A 20,483-nucleotide genomic window follows, 5' to 3' on the forward strand; every position below is an offset into this window, starting at 1 on the left:
TACTTAAGTCAATATATTTAGGTAGATATTTAATAAATATCTAACCAGTTCTTAAATTTTAATATATCCACTGATATCCAACTCAAATCTCAAGAAGAGTCTTGAAGATTCACTGTAGGAAATACAAATATTTACAGCTTTAATAAATCAATTTTCCGATTTTTTTCAGGTGTTTGAAAAAAATGATTACTTTCCACTACAAACCAATGCAGCTATGACTGTTTGTGTCCTGTAACTCTTAAAAACAGGTCTCATTTCATTGGCTGTGTGTTCACTTAGCCTTTCTAAAGATAATACCTATGTGTAAGGATGTGTGTGGGAGGAGGGCAGCAGGTGTTAACAGAGCTTTCTTTGCTTTGAGTCAGGCAACAGAATTGTTTTAATTTAATCATTAAAACATGGCAAACTCAATATAAGTAGATTAGATTTTAAAGAGTACATACTGCTTATTTCTCTACAGTAAGGAAATGTTTGCTTAAAATCATTTTGAAGGTACGTTTTAACTTATTTAGGATTAAGCTCTATTCATTTGGGTCATATAGACTGGCTTCTGATGTTAGATCTGTCGTTCATTGGCTATATGAAATAAAGTACAACTTTGAGTTGGTAAAGCATTTCTCTGGTATAAAAACGGGTGATGCCTTGAGGTGTTCATCTGCAGTGCCTGTCAGGTCACTGTGGAATAAAATGTTTGAAACTTAATGTGTACTACTCCACATAGGCTGCTTCTCAGGCATCATTTATGAGTGAGAAACATGTCGTAAATGTCCCCATTCCCCCAGTCCAGAGGCTTTCCTGCCTCACTCCTTCTAATGATGAGCACAGTTTGTTATTTGTGTAACTCTTTGATCATGATCTTAAAAAACTAATGACTACTTTTTGTAGCCAGAAGATCGAAGTTATTTTAATAATCAATGGTTGTTTGCTCTTCCTTTCAGGAAAGAAGCCACAAATCATACAGGCCCCTAACAGTGTTGACATTTCGCTTAAATTATCTCCTCAGTGAACTAAAACCCATGTCTTACCACCTCCTGAATACAGTGTTTCATGCTGTGGTCAGCGTGATCTTTCTTAAGGTCTGCAGACTGTTTCTGGACCAGAGGAGCAGTGTGATTGCCGCTCTGCTCTTCGCAGTGCACCCGATCCATACAGAAGCAGTGAGTAAAACCGTGCAATGACTTGACAGCTTAAGCATTTAAATATTCCTAATTTAGTACAGTCTTAATCTCCCGTGCACAAAGTCCAGCTTACCTACTAAATAAAAAATTTTAATCTAAATTAGGTTTTGAAATACAGTGTTGTTCAAGATTGTATGTATAGGTAAAGTGATACCTCACAGACATGCACTCTTGAGTTTATATCCACAACACCCGTGTGAAAAGCCAAGTGTGGTAGCAGACATGTAATCCTACAGTGTGAATGTAGAGTCAAGCGGATTCCTGGCATGATCTAGAGGATGCCTGGGTTTGGGGTTTATTGAGAGAACTTTTCTCCAAAGAAACAAGGAAAGGGGAGTGGAAAGATGGTCCCGTGTTTAAGAGCAGTTGTTGCTTTTGCAGAACACGCAGGCTTAGTTCTTAGCCTTACAGTAGCTTAAACATTCAGTAATTCCAGTTCCAGAAGATGTCGCGCCTTCCTTAGGCCTCTGCAAACACTAGGCATACACAATGCACTTAGTACATGTAAGCGCTTGTATAGATAAAAATAAACATTTGAAAAGAAAGTGGAGAGCAATGGAAGGAAACATCCAACCACAACCACACACACACACATTCTTGCACACACATATGCTGACAAGCATACACAGGGAAAAACTTAATCTATATATACATTGCATGTGTATATACATACACATTTGTTTATATGTATATGTATATAGATAGTTAGAAATATATTCTTTTTATGTTATTAATGTAAAGTAGAAATGAACATAGTTCTTCCTATGGTAATACATATGAACTAATTTTTCTTGGATATATTCTTACTCTAAAACTGCCTCATTGAGGAAGAGCTAAGAATACTATTTAATTGCTTTCTTATTAGCTTTATTTTCTAGACTAAAAATGTTTGGGTTTGCAGAATAATTTGAGATATATATTTATATATCTTGCCATGCTGAAACCATGTTGTATCAAGCCAGTTTTGCCATTCATATACAAACGTGATAACTTACTTTATCTTGTATATTGCATTTCATTACTTTAAAAGGCAAGCTTTGAGAATTTTGTGTTCTTTTAATTAAAGGAGCTTTTGAAGTTTTTTTTTCTTTGGTTTGCAGATTAGCAAATTTTATAGCTTTATATTAAAAACATTCAATTTAATAAAATAATGCAGGAAAACTTAAGTTTTAAAGAACATACTATATTATAATTACCTAAATTGTAATATAGACATGAAAGATGATAAAGAATACATAAAATCTAATATTTTTGCAAAGTTAAAATAATGACTTGTTTACAAGAATCACTGATTGGCATCATTTATGATTGATACCTTAAGTTCACCACATGAGGGCGCTTATATTCTTTAAAAAAAAAACCAACAACAAAACTAGAAATCTACCCTTTAGAAATGTAGGTTTTAAGCCCATAATCTCGGAAATACTCAAAAAGTAATTCACAAACATTATGAAGCTCAAAAAGAAGGAAGACCAAAAAAAATTTGATTGCTTCTTAGAAGAGAAAACAAAATACTTACGGGAGGAAATACAGGGACAAATAGTGGAGCAGGGATTGAAGAAAAGATCATTCAGAGGCTGCCTCACATGGGGATCCACCCCATGTGCAGCCACTAAACCCAGTCACTATTGCTGATGCCAAGAAGTGCTTGCTGACAGGAGCCTGATATGGATGCCTCCTCAGAGGCTCTGCCAGAGCCATACTGGAACAGATGAGGATGTTTGCAGCTAACCATCGGACTGAGCACTTGGACCCCAATGAAGGAGCTAGAGAAAGGTCTGAAGGAACTGAAAGCATTTGCAACCCATAGGAAGAACAACAATGTCAACCAACCCATTGCATCAGAGCTCCCAGGAACTAAAACACCAACCAGTAAACACACATGGAGAGACCCATGGCTCCAGTTGCATATGTAGCAGAGGATAGCATTGTCTGGCATCAGTGGGAGGAGAGGCCTTTGGTCCAGTAAAGGCTTGTTTTCCCAGTGTAGGGGAATGCCAAGGCACTGAGGGGGGAGTGGTTGGTTGGGAGTGGGAGCATTTTCATGGAAGCAAGGAGAGGGGGTATGGGGAAGAGGGAGGAAAGGGAATAACATTTGAAATGTAAATACAAAAAATAGCCAATGAAAAAAATTTTTTAATTAATGTAGGTTTTAGGTTTTAAACTGTTATTATATTTAATAGGCTTTCAGGAGACTGCATTAAAATGAATGTCTTGTCTTTTTCCAGGTCACGGGTGTTGTAGGAAGAGCTGAACTCTTATCATCTGTCTTTTTCCTAGCTGCATTTCTGTCGTATACTAAATCAAAAGGACCAGATAACTCCATAGGTACATATCTACCCAATCTTATTATAGTTATGAAACTTAATCAAATAACTATTTATTTTAAGTGCTTCTTAATGAAGATTACATTTGGGGCTTGCCTTTATTGTTCTACCAGTATATAACTGACATGTATCATTGCCAGTATTTTTAAAAACTATATGTAATTTATATTTTTGTCATTACGAAGCAGAGTCTCTTCTATAATCAATTTTAAATGATCAAGTAACCCTAAAATGTCAGTTTCAGAGTAACTCTGAGATTTATCTGTTATCTCCTATAAACCCAAAATGTAGCTACCAACTCTTCTATTGCATGTGTGTGTATGTATATGTTTTTTGGAGTGTAGGCATTTAAGATTATAAGAGAACAACCTCTGGTATTGTTCCTCACTTTCTACCCCGAGACTTGTTCACTGCTGTGTGCTAGGTCATAAGCTTCGGAGAATGTTGTAGTCTTTTTCCAATTTAGCATAGTAGCTAGGAATCACAGCATGCAACATGCCTGGCCTTATGTAGGTTTGAGGATTTGAACTGAGGTCCTTGCACAGTAAGTGTATTACCTATCAGCCACTGGTTATCTTTGGTAAATAATAGCTAGTGGCCCACTAGTCTGTTTAGGTAGTTTGAAGCATGCTAGATTTTAACTTTGATTATGTGTTATCACAGTTAAATATTTGTTGAATGTCTACCATATAGTTTACTCTCATATATGTTTTATACATTGCTGCACCATTTCCCCCCTAAGAGTGTGGACATAGTGGTCAGGGGGAAAAAGGCTTTCTATTTAGTCTTAAGCTATATTTGGTCAATATTAAACTCCCAGGTTTATTCTCACTTTCTTTTGGTGGTAGCGTCTCAGTGTAGCATGCTGACATATTGTGAAGATGACGGTATCTAGTTGAACTTAAGGGGAACTGGAGATGTGGTGTAGTTGTTGGAGTGCTTGCTCAGTATCTGCTAGTCGCTGGGTTCAGTCCCCTTCACTGCCCAGAACTAAACATGGTGGTACACACCTACAATCCCAGAACTCGGGAGGTGAGGGGCAGAATCAGAAGTTAAGATGGTGGAGTTGAGTTGGAAGCCAACATGACTTAACACATTAACACAAAAAAAAGAATGCATATTTATAGAGTTCAGTATGATACAGCAATGCATGTATATATAATGTAATAAAAATGTCTGTCTACTCAAATGTGACTCCTTCATGGAAAAATTTTCAAAATTTCTTCATTTTTTGAAACAGCACACATTATTATTAGTAATTACCCACTGGACAGTATCACCTCACAACTGCTTCCAACTGTCTAGTCATAATTCTGTACTTAGTCAACCGTCCCGTTCTTTTTTCCCTCCTGCCGTTCCCAGATTTTCGTAATCACCACTATATTTACAATGTCCATGTGATAACTTTTTTACATTCCTCATATGACTAAGAGGTTCTAGTTTCATCTGTGTTCTTGCAAATTATAAGGTTTAATTTGTGTATGTTAAATAGTGTTTGTGTATGTAAACATTTTCTTGGTACCTTATATACTACATTTATACAATTCCCTTACTGTTGTGAGCAATAATACAGTAACAAGAGAACGTACTGTCTCCTGGACATACTGGTTTTTCTTTCCTGCTAGACAGGGGTAGGGTTCCTGAGTTAACATGAATATCCTGCTACTAATTTTAAGGAACTTATAAACCATTTTCTTTCTGTTCCTACCACCAACCTTGGAAGTGTTCCCTTTCATATCCTTTCTAATGGCTATGTAATTTCAGATATTTATCTTCATTTCTGGGGGATTGATCACTAATCAGCCCTGTTAATTTATTCAGATTTAACCTTTATTATAAAAGTTAGAACTAACATATATAATTTTCATCTCCACAAAACTCTGTAGTTTAAATTGTGCATCTTAATATCTTGTTTTGATGATATATTAAAGGTTATAATTTTAATGTATTGTAAAATATGAAGTATTGGTGAATAAGAAATAAAAATATTGATTGCCTTAAGAGGAATTTAAAATAAGCTTTTGACACATTATACCAATTTGCTGAGATCTTTTATTTTCTATTCTTAAATTGTAGTGTGGACCCCAATTGTGTTGACAGTGCTTTTAGTGGCTGTTGCAACATTGTGCAAAGAACAAGGAATAACAGTTGTTGGAATTTGTTGTGTATATGAAGTATTTGTGGCCCAAGGGGTAAGGAAAAATGAAAATTTCCATTTTCTCTTTTGTCATAGCTAAATCTGATTGTAATTCCCTTTTTTAACATACGTCATTACACATAAATACTCTGCTTACTATAATAAAAGCACAATTTATAAAAACAAGTGTATTTTGTCCTCTTACCCACCAAGAAAATTAATTAAAATGTTATGATACCTTCATGTTTTAAGAACTAAAATCTTTGACAACTTGTGGATATCCCAGTGATATCGTTCAGCTCAATATTTGACAAAGTTATCAAAATTGGTATTCTTTATCAGCTTTACAAATTGTGCTACATTGTTTTTAAGTTAGTCTTGTTTTAATTAGTTTAGAATGGCTGCATTACTGCAAAGGTTCGTGGTGTTTGTCACTCAGACCATTTTCTTTTTTTAGTACACGTTGCCATTGCTGTGTACCGTGGCTGGACAGTTTCTCCGCGGGAAGGGTAGCATTCCATTTTCTATGATACAGACATTAATAAAACTCATTGTCTTGATGTTCAGTACTTTACTACTTGTCGTGATCAGAGTCCAAGTTATTCAGTCACAACTTCCAGTGTTTACAAGGTATGAAATTCTTTTTAGTTTTTCTCCATTCTGTTTTTTGACGAGATTGTTAGTCATCATAAGTGTTTAGAACATCTTTAGTTCATACTTAATTTTTCAAAAGCTTGACTGAGATATCAATATACTTTAGAAGCTACATGTAATATTTATAAATATATGGATTATTTCTGCCATGTATGTTTACAATTTTGTGTGAAACCTCCACAGCAAAGATTATATGAGTGTTGCCTTCATATTCCGAGGGATGCGTGTTTTATCAACTAACATTGAGAGACAGCTATCTTTAAGTCTCTCACTAGACTTGGAAATTTGTATATTTCTCCTTGCATATTAGGTAATTTAAAATCATTTATTTTTAAAAACTCAGTTTTTAAACATTTAAGGTTGTTGTCATAATAATGAATTTATACCTTTATCACTATGAAATTTTTTTTTAATTACTAGTAATTGTCTTTTCAGAAGTAAACAGCTTTCTGTTAGTGCAGTCTGTCCAGCTATCTTTAGTGTGGCATAATGTCTCTCTTCTCTAGCATTTTACTTTTACCTGATTCTCTGCCTTACTGTGGAGGGTTTCTTACAAAGAATATATAATTGGGTCTTTTTCTTTTTGTCCTTTCAGATCTTCTAAGTTGGGTGTTTTATCTATTCACTTTTAATATAGTTATTGATACATGTGATATAAATCTACAGTGTTGTGATTTTCTTTGTCTTACCTATGCTCTGTGTCTGACTTCAAAAGAGCTACCTTCTGTGCAACTTGCTAATGACTTCTTAGAAATACACTTTTGCTTGTAACATTTATCTTCAGAAGAATATAAGATGCAGTTTTTATATTACATTATGGTCTTAGTTTCTTTGTTTTCTATTTCATCATCATCAACATTTTCAGATTGTACCATTACCACTACTCCTAGAAGGATGTTGACATGCCCTGGTCTGTCAGGAACAAATTCCTTAAACTTTCATTTCTAAAAATACCTTTATCTTACTGCTGCTTTTGAGAAATAACTTTTTCAGTAGTGAACATTATCTCAGTTGTTCTTAAAATTGGTTTTACTATCACCCATCATGCATTGGTTTATAGGCTATATCAGAATTTTAAGAAATGATACATTTGGTTTATTTTCTTTTTAGATAAGCTGTTCTGCACAGATGTACACTTGAACATGCTTTTCTTATGTCTCCCATATTTCTACATGTTCTCTTACGTTCTGTCGTCGCTAATTGCATGCTCTATCATAATTCTTTTTGCTTAGTTTGTGTCGTGTAAATTTTCTTCTCTTTAGGAATGCACCTGGTAATTGTGAATGGATGCAAAGCATCAAGAGTTCTATGATGTATTCCCATCCATACTTTTTAGGTGTGTTTCTATTATTTAAAGTTGTATTATCTTTTAATTTTTGCTTTTAAATTTTACTTCTGGAATCACAGTAAGCCTTGGCATAGGAATTATTTTGTTTCACTTGACCTTTCTGGCTACTACTGTCAGGTTAACTATCTTCCAGATATTTTATTTTAAGGAAAGCATTTAGTTGCCAGTTTTATAGGGTTAGTCCATAAACATCATCACAGGATGCCGACAGACAGAGCTTTACATCCTAATCTGCAGGCAGAGAAAAACTTTTGAAACTTCAAAGCCCTTGTGACACACTTTCTCCAATAAGACCACACCCCCTAACCCTTCCCAAACAGTTCCAATCCCCTATGGAGACCCCTCTCATTCAATCCACCACAGAGACTTACAGGGGAAAGCACTTAATGGAAGTTTACAGTTTCAGAAGGTGAGTCCATGACTGTTGTGGGGAGAATAGTCGCAGGCATGAAACTGGAGTAGTTTATGAGAGATTACATCTGATCTACAAGCATGAGGCAAAAAGAACTGGAAGGAAAAGGAAAGATGGAGGGAAGGAAATAAAAGGATGGACTGGGAGGTGAGGAAGGAGGGCTCCAGTCAGCCTATAAAGTGAATAAAAATTAATGGAGGGATGGAAGAAAAAAATAAAGTCAATTCTGTATATGAAAGTATCAGAAAACAAGAATACTTAAAATCAGTTTAATGAAGTATGTGTAGTATTTCTATGCTGATAACTTAGGAATCATTAATAAGGGAAATAAAGAAGGCATAAGTAATATATAATAAGGGGCTTGATAGTATTAGAATGACACTTTATGTAAATTAACCATAGACTGAATACTGTCTCAGTCAGAATCCTAAGGGCTCTTTTTGAGGCATTGACAAGTTAATTCTAAAATTTATATAAAATGACAAATGCTTAGAATGACTAAAAGAATGGCATCAGGCCATCTCTCAGCCTTAATCAGAGATATTTTCCTTGCAATAGGTGGCATTTAACACAGACCTCCAGTGGTTTGAACAGGAATGACCCCTATGGGTTCATAGCAACCCCACACATTTTTATCAGTAGATTTTAATCTCTTGATTTTTTTTCTCAAGACATTCTTTCCTGACTATTAGCTTCACTGAAATAGTTATAGCAAATAACTGCAAGCTAGACAGCCTGAAGGAACACGCCCTTCTCCTGGCTTCTGGTAGCTGCTAGCATTCTTTGGCATTTCTTGACTTGCAGCTTCCTCATACAAGTTTGCTCCATCCCTGTATGGCCTTGCCTGTGTGTGTTTGTCTTCTTGCAAAGGGCACCAAGTCATTGGATACAGTGCCCACTCTAGTGTGACTGTCTTAAGAATTTAAAATCTGCATTCCCTGGTTGCCTGCTGTGTCAGTAACTTTTTCCCACTTTATCACTGTTAATATAAAATAGTCCCCTGTAAGTTTTAAGTAACTAGTGTTATATGAAATAATTGAGGGGGGAAATACCGACATGGTGACTTTGTTGTTCATGATAGTACGTTATGAGTACTAGCTGGAAAAAAATCAGACTCATAATGCATTGTAAGCATGGATTAGAAAAAAAATCAGATTATTATCTAAGACAAAACATTTGTAGTATTTTCCTGTAATTAGTTATCCTCAGCATTTTTGTAATTTAAGAAATTATTTCAGCTTATCTTTTACATGATTCTATTTATTTTCAACTAAACTCATTTAGGTATTAGAAATAGATTGAGTTATATTTTCCCTACTCTTAGTTTCATTGATTTTTCTCTGCTTATCAGTCACTCTGAAAACTCTCTTTACATGTCTTATGAGTATATTTGGTATATATTACATATAACATTTTTAATAAAGTAATTTAAAATGTGAGTATATAACTTAGATTTTATTGTACCACCCTAATAAATTGATTTCAATATCATTTGGTTTAAAATTGGCTCTTTAAAGCAAGTATCCTAATTAAACTAATAATTTTGAAAAATAAAGAGTTTCTTATAAATAGAAAGAGCCTCAAGCTCAGCTCCACTTCTTTCACAGTTCAGACTGACTCTAAAGCCTCGTCACCGTCCATGTGTAGTCACCGATGAGAGTTCTGAGTGACAGTGCTTCACTAAGGCTTTTTCTCAACCATTTGATACTTTTCAGGGTAGGTCAAGTCAAACAGGGTAAAGTTTGATGCTTAATTCATTTCCTTATTTTAAAACAAGTAACTGGGTTCCTAAGAACTGTATGTAAATTTAGTCATTTAAATTTAGGATTTAGATAAAAAGCCAAATATGTAAACATACTCCTTTGTAATAAACTTATTTTTAAAATATTTTACTTAATTCACAACAGGTAGACTGTAATAATTAAACTTATAATCAGTGTATCATGATTTGAAGAAAAGTAGATATGAACGTGCTAGTGTTTACTAGGAGAAAAATGACAACACAAAATGCTGAACGGACTTACTGCTAACTACTTACTGGAAATTTTATTTTCAGTTTCATTTCAAATCAGGACAAAGGCTGTGAATACTGTGACTTTGACTGTAGTGAAAGAACAAAGACAGATTTCCCCTGGGAACCACAATTTTTATTAGTATTTAGCTCTAAAACTTCACTCATTATACAACAACAATGCAGGATATTCTGGAAGCTTCTATACAACCAATGAATCTGAATCTTACACAATTTCTTTATGACTTTTAATTTGAAGGTCGTGATTTAATGAAAGTACTTCTACAGTCCAGTCTGTATCATTCTAATAATTACTGAAAAGAGCAGACCTAGTTTCTCTTCAAGCATTTCTTCCTGGATACCATTGCTCTCACAGAGACATTTCCTTTAGGTTAGGTAGTTTGATTTAGATTTTGAATTAGGTAGCACAATTCTGAGGTACCTATAGTAATATATTTATATAAGTTATTCTTATTTTGTGTATGTGTGTGCCACATTTGTGCAGGTAAGAGTAGGGAACAGAAAAACATGTTAGATGTAACTCCAGGAGTTGGAGTTCCAGGCAGTAGTAAGCCGCCCAGTGTGAGTGCTATGAACCAAACTTGGGTCTCTACCAGAGCAGCAAATATTCCGAACTGCTGAGCCCATTTATTCTTGTGTTTAACAGTGTTGCACATAAGTAATTTTATGTTTTACTTATATATTTTAACATGTAAAATTTATATTTAAAAGGTGAGATCTGGCACTGCTTGCTCAGTGGATAGAGGCACTTGTTACCAAAACTTAGAATCAGAGGTCAGTTATCGGGAACCCATTTTTAAATATCTTTTTTGTGTTGATTATGCAGGTTTGATAATCCAGCTGCTGTAAGCCCGACCCCCACACGACAGCTTACTTTTAACTACCTCCTTCCTGTGAATGCTTGGCTTCTATTGAATCCTTCTGAGCTCTGCTGTGATTGGACCATGGGAACAATACCACTGATAGAATCTTTTCTAGATGTTCGAAATCTTGCCACTTTTGCTTTTTTTTGCTTTCTGGGGGCTTTGGGAATATTCAGTCTCAGATACTCTGGTGACTCCTCAAAGACGGTCCTTATGGTAAGAAATCTTAGTCTTTCAAATAATGTAGCATTCAGCTGGTTACAGTTGACATATCTTAAATTTATCCAATATATGTTTCCAGAGTATATTTTTTGATCATTCCTGATTTATATGCCTATTAGATTGCCTTTACATTAATTATTGATTACTAATATTAATTTGCAGGTGTATTTTAATATGCATATTCAGCTATGTAAAACAGACGTTAACATGTTCTTCTAATTTGATAGAAAAAAATCACAAATTGTCATTTATTTACATTTTATGTTTCTTATTTTTTTCTAACTAGATTACACACACATTTGAACAAAATTAATTATATTGTATACTTGCTTCTCTGACATTATGAATAGTGTCATGCAATATGCAACTAAAAGTAACAGATTTTAAGTTCTGTTAACAAGTTTTAATTATTCCCTGAGTAGGACTATGTCTCATAACCTCTGATTATTTCAAAACTGTGTGGGGGTTGTGTTTTGTTTTTGTTTGTTAGTTTGTTTTTAATTGCCTCCTTCACACTTGACTCCATAAGAATTTTTTTTCCTCATTCACTTTGAATTGTTAAACATAACATTTTCAGCAGCATTTGCTGTATTTGAGAAAGTATTTTAGTGCTTTACAAGTACATCATTTATGGCCAACACCAGTAGATTAACATGTTTGTTCAGCATAAAACGATTGCCCTCTGTTTACCTGGTAGCATTTGAAGCACTGTTATAAGGTCCTTGTTTCCAGAGTTTGCAATCTAAGAAATTTGCAACAAATGGCTAAGATGTAGAAAAATAATGTGAAAGAATGCAGAGTGTAGGAGAAAGAGCCATTTACTTTTATGCTTAAACATGCCAGTATGTATACTTAAAACACTTTACTGGAGTTTTGAGGTTCAGAAGAAATGCTTAAGCCACACTTAGACTGTTCCTGACTGTCGAGGTCCTTACTGAAACCAGAGAGTAGATAAGGTGCATATGGGGGAGGAGAAACCTTTCTCAAATAGGCCTTTGCCAGTTCTTCATAGGCTACTGCCTAATATCATAGCTGCATAGAGGTTAAGTCAAACTTAATGTTATGGAGTCCTAGAAAATAGTTAATGTATTGTAGTAGGGTAAAAGTTTACCACTGAATTCTTAAAGAACTCATTAGATCTTCATGGAGAAGAAAAAGAACTTGGTAGGAGACAGACTCAAAAAGGTAAAGGTTTTAGGAAAGAGTAAATGGTTGGCACCAAAGCACTGTCAAACATAAAGGTGAGATCCATTTGAACTATCACTAAAGCAGCTGGTGATTGGAACATGAGACAGTGAGAAAAGTTGATGTCAGAAACCGTTGGCTGATACGTCAAAGCACTTTCATTTGAGTCCCAATCAATTCAAGTTCCTCAAATAAAATTTCTTTTGGCAGCCAAATTATTAGTTTTTTAATGAGCATCAAATTTAGGGCTATCTAAATAGCTTTATATCTATCTGGTTCTTTATTAATCATGTATCTCCAGGAAGCTAAAAGAAAAAATATCTTTAATGGTTCATGCTTTGATTTAAAAAAAAAAAAATGCTGAAACTTCAGACACATAAATTGATGCACTTTGTCGTCACCACTGTTTTGTTATATTATATGAAGTATAATAAGAAGAGACAGTCTTTTGTCCGTGCCCTTTAGCTAGTTTCAGGTTTCCAAAAGTGCAGCATTAAAATGCATGTTTAACTAAGTCCTGTAAAACAAAGCAAAGAGGCCTGGTGCTGTAACTCAGTTGGTAGATAGCTTGCCTGGTATACTTGAGGTCCTGGTGCAGGCAGGAAGATCAGACATTAGAAGTCATCCTCGACAGCTGTCGTTCCAAAGTCAGCCTGGGCTATGGGAGTTCCTATCCTGTAAACCTAGAAAAAGACGAGCAGTGAAACAAGCAAATGCCCAGAGCTACAAATCCTAAACTCTCAACCTTATAGCCTACCCAAGCTAATTAACTTTGAGAAAACATAGTCATTTAGAATATTTTCAGGTGGTAATAGTTGTACACAGCTTACATTTGAAGGTAAAGTTTTTTTTTAAGTAAACAGAAAGGGTGATGTGTAGGTTTATGTTAAAGTAATACATGATTGGACAGTGGAGAGATAGGCTGAGAAAGAGTTGAGAGGAGCTTCGGAGAGGGAGAGGAGACTGAGATTGACGAAAGAGATGGAAGCAGACGTGAATGTTTCTCTCAGCACATCTCTAGCTTGATAAGGTGATGATTATTTCTAAGGGTTTCTATAGGTCTACTTTATCTTATCTGCATGGGTGGTTTATACCTTTGTCTGCTGGTTGTGAGCTTATTGTATAGAGGGTTTGTGGAATGAGAATTTATCATATAAACCTGTTTGATAAGTTAATAGATGTGGAGTCATGTTTGTACCAGGCTGTGGAGGAAAGTGAGTGAAACTCACACACTGGGGAAGCCATGTCCACCCAGGACAGAAGCAGCACGGGCGGAGGAGTTCTTAGAGCACCAAGGTAGAGATCCCCACAGTGCCAGGTGGCCCTGCGGGAGCTGGCACTAGCTCAGGATAAAAGGTTTCTACTTTTTAATATTTACCGCAACAGAGTCCATTGACTTTAAATTTGTACTTCTCTAATGATATGGGCCATTTTTAATATATCTTTTAGTTACTGGTATGTCTTCTCTACCCACTTTTTCATTGGATATTTTTGCTTACTATATAGTTGAATGTGCTATTCCCAAAACATTTTTAAAGTAATTTTTAATTTAACTAAGTGAACTTCAGTAGTCAACTTTTGCTAAAAGTCATATTGCTCACAGAACAAGTATTGCTAATTAGGTTTCCATAACTTCAGTGCTGTAGAAGGTACAGGATTCAGTATCAAGTAATGACTCATTTTATTGGCAGTCTTGCAAAGTAAACTCCAGAATTAACCAGAACTCCCTTCATATCTTCCCGATGTACATCCTGATGTTTATTATCACCCCAATGTGGTCTTTGTATTCATTATTCATGACAGTGTATTCTAAAATAGTCTACAAACTCATTTACTCCAAGTACATTATACATGCCTGTTCTTCATCTGTGTTGTTTAATTGAACAGGCTGTCCTCTTTTTCATTCTAGGCGCTTTGTTTAATGGCCTTACCATTTATTCCTGCATCAAACCTGTTCTTTCCTGTTGGATTCGTTGTTGCTGAGCGAGTACTATATGTTCCTAGCATGGGGTTTTGTATTTTAGTAGCCCATGGATGGCAAAAGATTTCAAACAGAAGGTGAGCTAAATGCTAGTTTGTTTAATGGCTATTAAAGTTAAAATCAAATACATTGAAATTTAAAGTGTTAGTATTTTAGTCTTCTTGTTGCTCAGTTTTGTAAGCCATACTTTCAGTCTTTCCATCTCTATAGCTATAATTCATGTTAGAAAGCTCTTCGCCACCTATTCATCCTGTGTTCTCTCTACATAGTTTGTTACATACAGCCCAAGACAACAACCTGAGTAGGCTCGTGCAAAAACAGTGCTGCATTTACTGATGCCCAGATGAGCATTTCCACACTGTTGGAGTGAACCACCTTGAATGTATATAAAATGTGTTTAGCATCATAGGGTATTTTTGTTGTATTACCAATTAAAGAACAGTATGCTTAGAAACTCATAATCGTAGGTATTATATACATTTACTGTATCAATAAAATTGTCATATCAAGCAAATTTCTGATAAAAAATACTAATACAATACTAAATTTTGATTGACATCAGACTTTTCTCTATAATACAAATTGATTCCTCTTATACCCAATCAATACTTTTATTTAAAAATTATTTACATGGGTTTTATAGCATCCCGTACCTAGTTTTTCACATGTAAATCCTATTTCGTCTTAATTCTGCCAATGATAGTACAGTTTTGCCAATGATTGTGTGATCCATACTATTCTGTTCTGCATAGGTGGATCTGTCAAAATGAGAAATTGAATCATGTCAGGCACAAAGCACAGACAGACTCAGCATTAACACTGGGATGATAGAGACTGAAGTAATCATCCTGTTGTTAGTGAAGAATTGGATGTCAGCTGTTAGCCTAAGTGTTGTGATCTGAATCTGTTTCACAGGTTTTTCTCTGTTTTAACAGACAGTTCTGAGAAGTATAAATGAAGTGATTCAAAGTGTAGAAGAGCCTGTAGTATAGCCTGTGAGCAAACACTTTTTAAAGAGTCAGGAGTGAGGGTGACCTTTCTAAACTCAACTACCCAGTTGTACACAGTGACATGAAGGACACGGAACACTAAAGGTGGCAATTCAAACTTCATCCGTTTTTAAACCACGGACTTAAACACAGCTTTAGAAATAGTGACTAACACATTAGAGTATGGAGTTAACTTTCTCTCTTTGTTCATGATACAGCTTTACAGATCAAGTATATTTTGAAAAATTATTACAGAAAAATTTTTACAGAAAGTATGTAGACTGGTTACATGTCATTATTTACATTGTTAACATACAAATGTAATGTTTATATTAACAGTAAAGTGTTAACTCTTACATACTTGTTGGGTATTGCTTAAAATACATGAAAGGGTTGTGTAGGTTCTCTATAAATGTTTATCATCTTAGTGGAGGGCCTTGAGCATCCTCAGACTTTGCTGTCCTGTGGGAATTTTGTAACAAATTCCAAAGAATAAAATATAAGTCAAGTCTCAGTTGGTGGGCCATCTTCATAATATCTAATTTGGGGGTGTTCTTTAAATGTGTAAAGTCATTAGAATGAATTCAAGCACATATTTTAAAACAATTTTATTTCTTATCTCTTCTAAGGAAAAATACTTTTGGTGACGAAGACCTTACTTTTCCCTGTTTTTATCTTTTCAACAGTGTACTGAAAAAGCTCTCATGGGTTTGTCTATCCATGGTGATACTAACCCATGCCTTGAAAACACTCCATAGGAATTGGGACTGGGAGTCAGAATATACATTGTTTATGTCAGCCTTAAAGGTAAAGTATTTTTATTCAGAGAACAGGAACATGTGTATTTGTAAAACTATATTTACCACACTTAGGCAGACATTTAATTTTAACCAAGAAGTAATGCATTGTTTTTATATAGTATATACCTTAACCAAACTCTCTAAGTTACTACTTAATTAGATGCTCAAAGTATGGATATATACATTTATATATTTATTGATTTACTTAAAGTTCATATGGGAAAATATTTAGATATAAGACCATATTTTCTTAGTTCTTAGGGGACACTTTTTTTTTTAACCTTTCAATGGCTTGATAGCAAGATTGTCGGGTAGGAAATAGCATCATACACTTAATTAGTAGCTTAGTTTTTATAAATGGTATATAAAATGAGTTCTGTAAGCACTGCATCATTAATTCCGTGAGATGAAGTGCATAAAAGTGTCACCCTACTTTGTGAAGGAATGGAGCTGTTCAGCAGAATTATATTAAAAAAAAAAAAAAAATACACACAGAGCCTTACCAGTACAGGTGGGGATGCTCGCTACCAACTGTCAGACAGAGCAGGGGTCCCCAATGGAGGAGTTAGGGGAAGAACTGAAGGAGCTGAAGAGGTTTGCAACCCCATAGGAAGAACAACAATATCAACCAACCAGACACTGCAGAACTCCCAGGGACTAAACCACCAACCAAAGACTACACATTGTGGGAACCCACGGCTTCAGCTGCATATGTAGAAGTGGATGGCCTTGACTGACATCAGAGGGAGGGTAGACCCCTGGTCCTGTGAAGGCTCGATGCCCCAGAATAGGGGAATGCTAGGGCAGAAATGGGCGGGTGGGTGGGGAAGCACCCTCGTGGAGGGAGGAGGAGTGGGCTGGGGGGTTTTGGAGAGGAAACGGGGAAGGGGGATAACATCCAAAATAGAAATAAACAAAATAACTAATAAAAAAACATACATATACATTTTTAAAGTTATCAATAGATATTTCCCTAAATGTTTCCTATCTTATCCTTTACAAATCTCTAAACTCATATTTCCCATTATTTTTTTCTAATTATGTATAGATGTAGATATCTGTCTGAGTATGTATATGTGAATTCAGATGCTCACTGAGGCTAGAGGTGTTGGATTCCACTGAAGCTAAAGTGTCAGGCAGGTAATAGCTGCCTGATATGTATGCTAGGAACCAAACTCCAGTTCCTGTGCGAGCATTCCTTGCTTTAATCTGCTAGGCCATTTCTCCAGCCCCTCTTTTTGACTACTACTTTATTTCCCATTATGTAGCTTTAGAATATCTGCTTTAATCTAGTATTTTATGGGGTATCTTTATGTGTGCCTACTTAAGAGTGAATTGACTTCCTGACCATGCAGCTTTCTAGCCCTCCTAGCTAGATAGATAAGCAAAGCATCACTACCACACTGTTAATCCATGATTTTTAATGCTGATGGTATCTCATAATTATTAGGGATTTTGTTTGCCTACGTCCTCAGCACACTGTATAAACCTTTGGTTCCAGTCACTGCAGTTCCTTTTGTAGATAGATAGATAGATAGATAGATAGATAGATAGATAGATAGATAGATAGATAGATAGATAGATAGATATAGATACATAGATATAGATATATCCTGCTCTCCACCCATCTGTGAAATCACAGATGGATTTCACAACTTTAATCTCAGCATTTCTGTTTCCATAATAAACTACATAATAGCTCTAAATATGTCTCACCTAAAAATAAGCCATCAATACAGTCTCTTAATATACTCTCATATCCCAGTATCTTCTCTCCTCACAGAATGTAAGTACTACAGCAGTAGTTTTCAAACAGGATTGTGCTCCAATCAGAAAAACGTTGGGAACATTTCTGATACATAAATGAAGTCAAACTGCTGGGTGTTTTTTTTGCAGTATGTTAAAGCAGTTATTCTCAGCCTGTAAGACAACCCCTTGAAGGGGTCAGTCAAATAAATACGCTTCATGGGGGTCACCTAAAACCATAAGAAAACATTTATATTTTGATTCATAACAGTTGGAAAAGTACAGTTGTGAAGTAGCAATGAAAATAATTTTGTGGTTGGTGATCATCATGACATGAGAAACTCTTTTAAGGAATTGCACCATTAGGAAGGTTGAGAACTACCCTGTGAGAGGAAGGGCAGACTACATAGGCTTATGTCTCATTTCTAGGAATATTTCTATAAAACATTCCATTCCCAGTACTTTACCAAACAAATGTCTGTTGAACTGGGGCTTTTTTGGATTTTGTTGTTGATTTTTCTAATTATAATTTATTCTGTTTTTATTTGTGTTAAGGTAAATAAGAATAATGCCAAATTATGGAATAATGTGGGTCATGCTCTGGAAAACGAGAAAAACTTTGAGAAAGCTTTGAAATATTTTTTGCAGGCCACCCATGTTCAGCCAGGTAAGCACTATTTGCTGTAATTGGCAAACGGCAGTCTAGACATTGGATGAAGTGAGGGGGGGCAGTTTTTGTTAGCTGAGATCAAGGGAGTAAAGGAAGTTATTGATGACACTGTAAAGAAAGATGTAAAGGGTGTAGCATACTGAAAGCTCAGGTGCCAGGCGAAAGAATGACAGAATGACAGACTGTTAAAATGGGCGAAACTGGCATTTCTCAGCATATACAGTATAGGTGAGAAAAGTAATAACACAGCAGTGGGGAGAGACAGCATCTGGTGTACAGGCTACTTTCCTCTTAGGACCTAGAATCAACTGTAGTGACCAACAAGGCATAGTGTGGACGGTGGATAAGCGGTGAGTGAATAATATGGAGTAACCTGAAGTTGCCTTCTGTTTGCTTCTGTTTCCTCAGTGAAAAGTAAAATCACCAGTAGAAAGGAAAGGAAAGAACTCGTTTGAGATGTGAGAACAAGAGAGAAGGCAAAAATGCTCATGTAAGACAGTGCTTCTAAACCTTCATGTGCATAGAAACCTAGAGATCTTGTTCTCCTGGCCAGTCTGGTGCAGATTTAGATACCACCTGAAATTGTACATTCCTAGTAAGCTCTCATGATGTATCTACATGAAGCAAAGGTAGGCAGCTAGAAAAATACAGTTGCCAACCATCTTCACCACCCTAAATTAGTAATAACTGAAAATTAAGTCAATTGATACAGTTAAGTGGTTTTCTCCTCTTACTTCCCAGCTAAGGTAATGAATGTTCTTGTAGCAATGCATTACTCTGTTACTAAGGATTAGAATATTTTTCAGATGTGTTTTACTAAGGAAGAAAAAGGCTAAGGGCTCAGTTATAATAACTGTTTATAATCCAAATTGAATCAAAAGGGATGGGAGAAAAAAGATAAGATCAGATCTGTCTAACAAAATGATGGCATCTGAGTAGTGTGTAACTGGAACAGCAGCATTTTTCAAGAGTGCTCTTGACATTTCTGGTATGCAGAATTATTTCACCAAGAGTTGTATCCAACTACCAGTACCACCAGATGTCATCATTCTATTCTGTAGAACAATCTCCATATTCTGACTATTCCACAAATGGTCCAGTGGCGGCGAGCACTGCCTTTTTTTTTTCTATTTTGAAAATGTGTGACCTTTGAACTGAGTGTTAAGGTAGGAAAGGGGTGAAGCTTATTGAAAGAAATAACATCAAGGCCACAGTGTTAGAAAATAACATATATGTTCCCTGAAGTGGCACTCCCTATGGGAAGGCAGAGGCAGGTAGATCTCTGAGGTCAGAACCAGCTTGATCTATCTTAGTGGTAAGTTCTAGGATGGCTAGGGCTGTAGAGAGCCCGTGTCTCACAAAAACAGTAGTTACATGTTTGTAAATTGCTGAAATTAAAGAATTTGAAAGTGGTAATGTTAGAGCCCAGGAGATTCAGGATCTGTGAGTAAAATATTGGTAGCTGTAGAAAATGAAAGCAGATAAACAGTTTATTAATTATCAGTGTAGAGTGTGGTTTTGTACAGCATTGAGAGTTGTCTGGAATAAAAACAGGTTAAGGGTAACACCTACTCTTCCTCCAGGCCCCATTTGCACAGGGTAAGAAATGGTCATAGTCACCATACTAAGGACAGTTACCATGTCATTAAGACAAAACAAAATTCAATTAGAACAGGGTGAATAACCGGTTACAGAAATGTAACTGTTGCTAATCTATCTTTCTTAGTGTTTATATAGTCTAGTTTTGCTTGAAATATGGCGTATGTGCCCTATATCTCCTCTTTGAGTTATGTATCTTCTTGAGCCTCGAAGGTATTTTTCTCCTCCCATCTGTCTTCTACCTTACATACTTTGCTGTCTGCACTAGGCTCTAACCAGCCGCACAGCCTCCCTCCCAAGCTCCTTCCTTCTGAGTGACAGCACATGTTTGTGTGCATTA

The 20,483-nt window shown here is 35.6% G+C and overlaps 1 protein-coding gene across 1 annotated transcript in view; it reads left to right on the forward strand.

Annotated features, from left to right (window-relative positions):
- Window positions 1-20,483, forward strand: part of TMTC3 (transmembrane O-mannosyltransferase targeting cadherins 3) — a 37,702-nt gene that overhangs the window by 8,056 nt on the left and 9,163 nt on the right. Inside the window, exons 3-10 of the mRNA XM_080935533.1 lie at window positions 939-1,157; window positions 3,407-3,506; window positions 5,582-5,697; window positions 6,100-6,272; window positions 10,915-11,167; window positions 14,268-14,416; window positions 16,015-16,135; window positions 18,430-18,541. Coding sequence (XP_080791659.1) covers window positions 939-1,157; window positions 3,407-3,506; window positions 5,582-5,697; window positions 6,100-6,272; window positions 10,915-11,167; window positions 14,268-14,416; window positions 16,015-16,135; window positions 18,430-18,541 — 1,243 coding nt within the window. The remainder of the gene's footprint in view (window positions 1-938; window positions 1,158-3,406; window positions 3,507-5,581; window positions 5,698-6,099; window positions 6,273-10,914; window positions 11,168-14,267; window positions 14,417-16,014; window positions 16,136-18,429; window positions 18,542-20,483) is intronic.

This window comes from Micromys minutus, assembly GCF_963924665.1.
Source record: "Micromys minutus genome assembly, chromosome: 22".
Taxonomy (NCBI): Eukaryota; Metazoa; Chordata; class Mammalia; order Rodentia; family Muridae; genus Micromys; species Micromys minutus.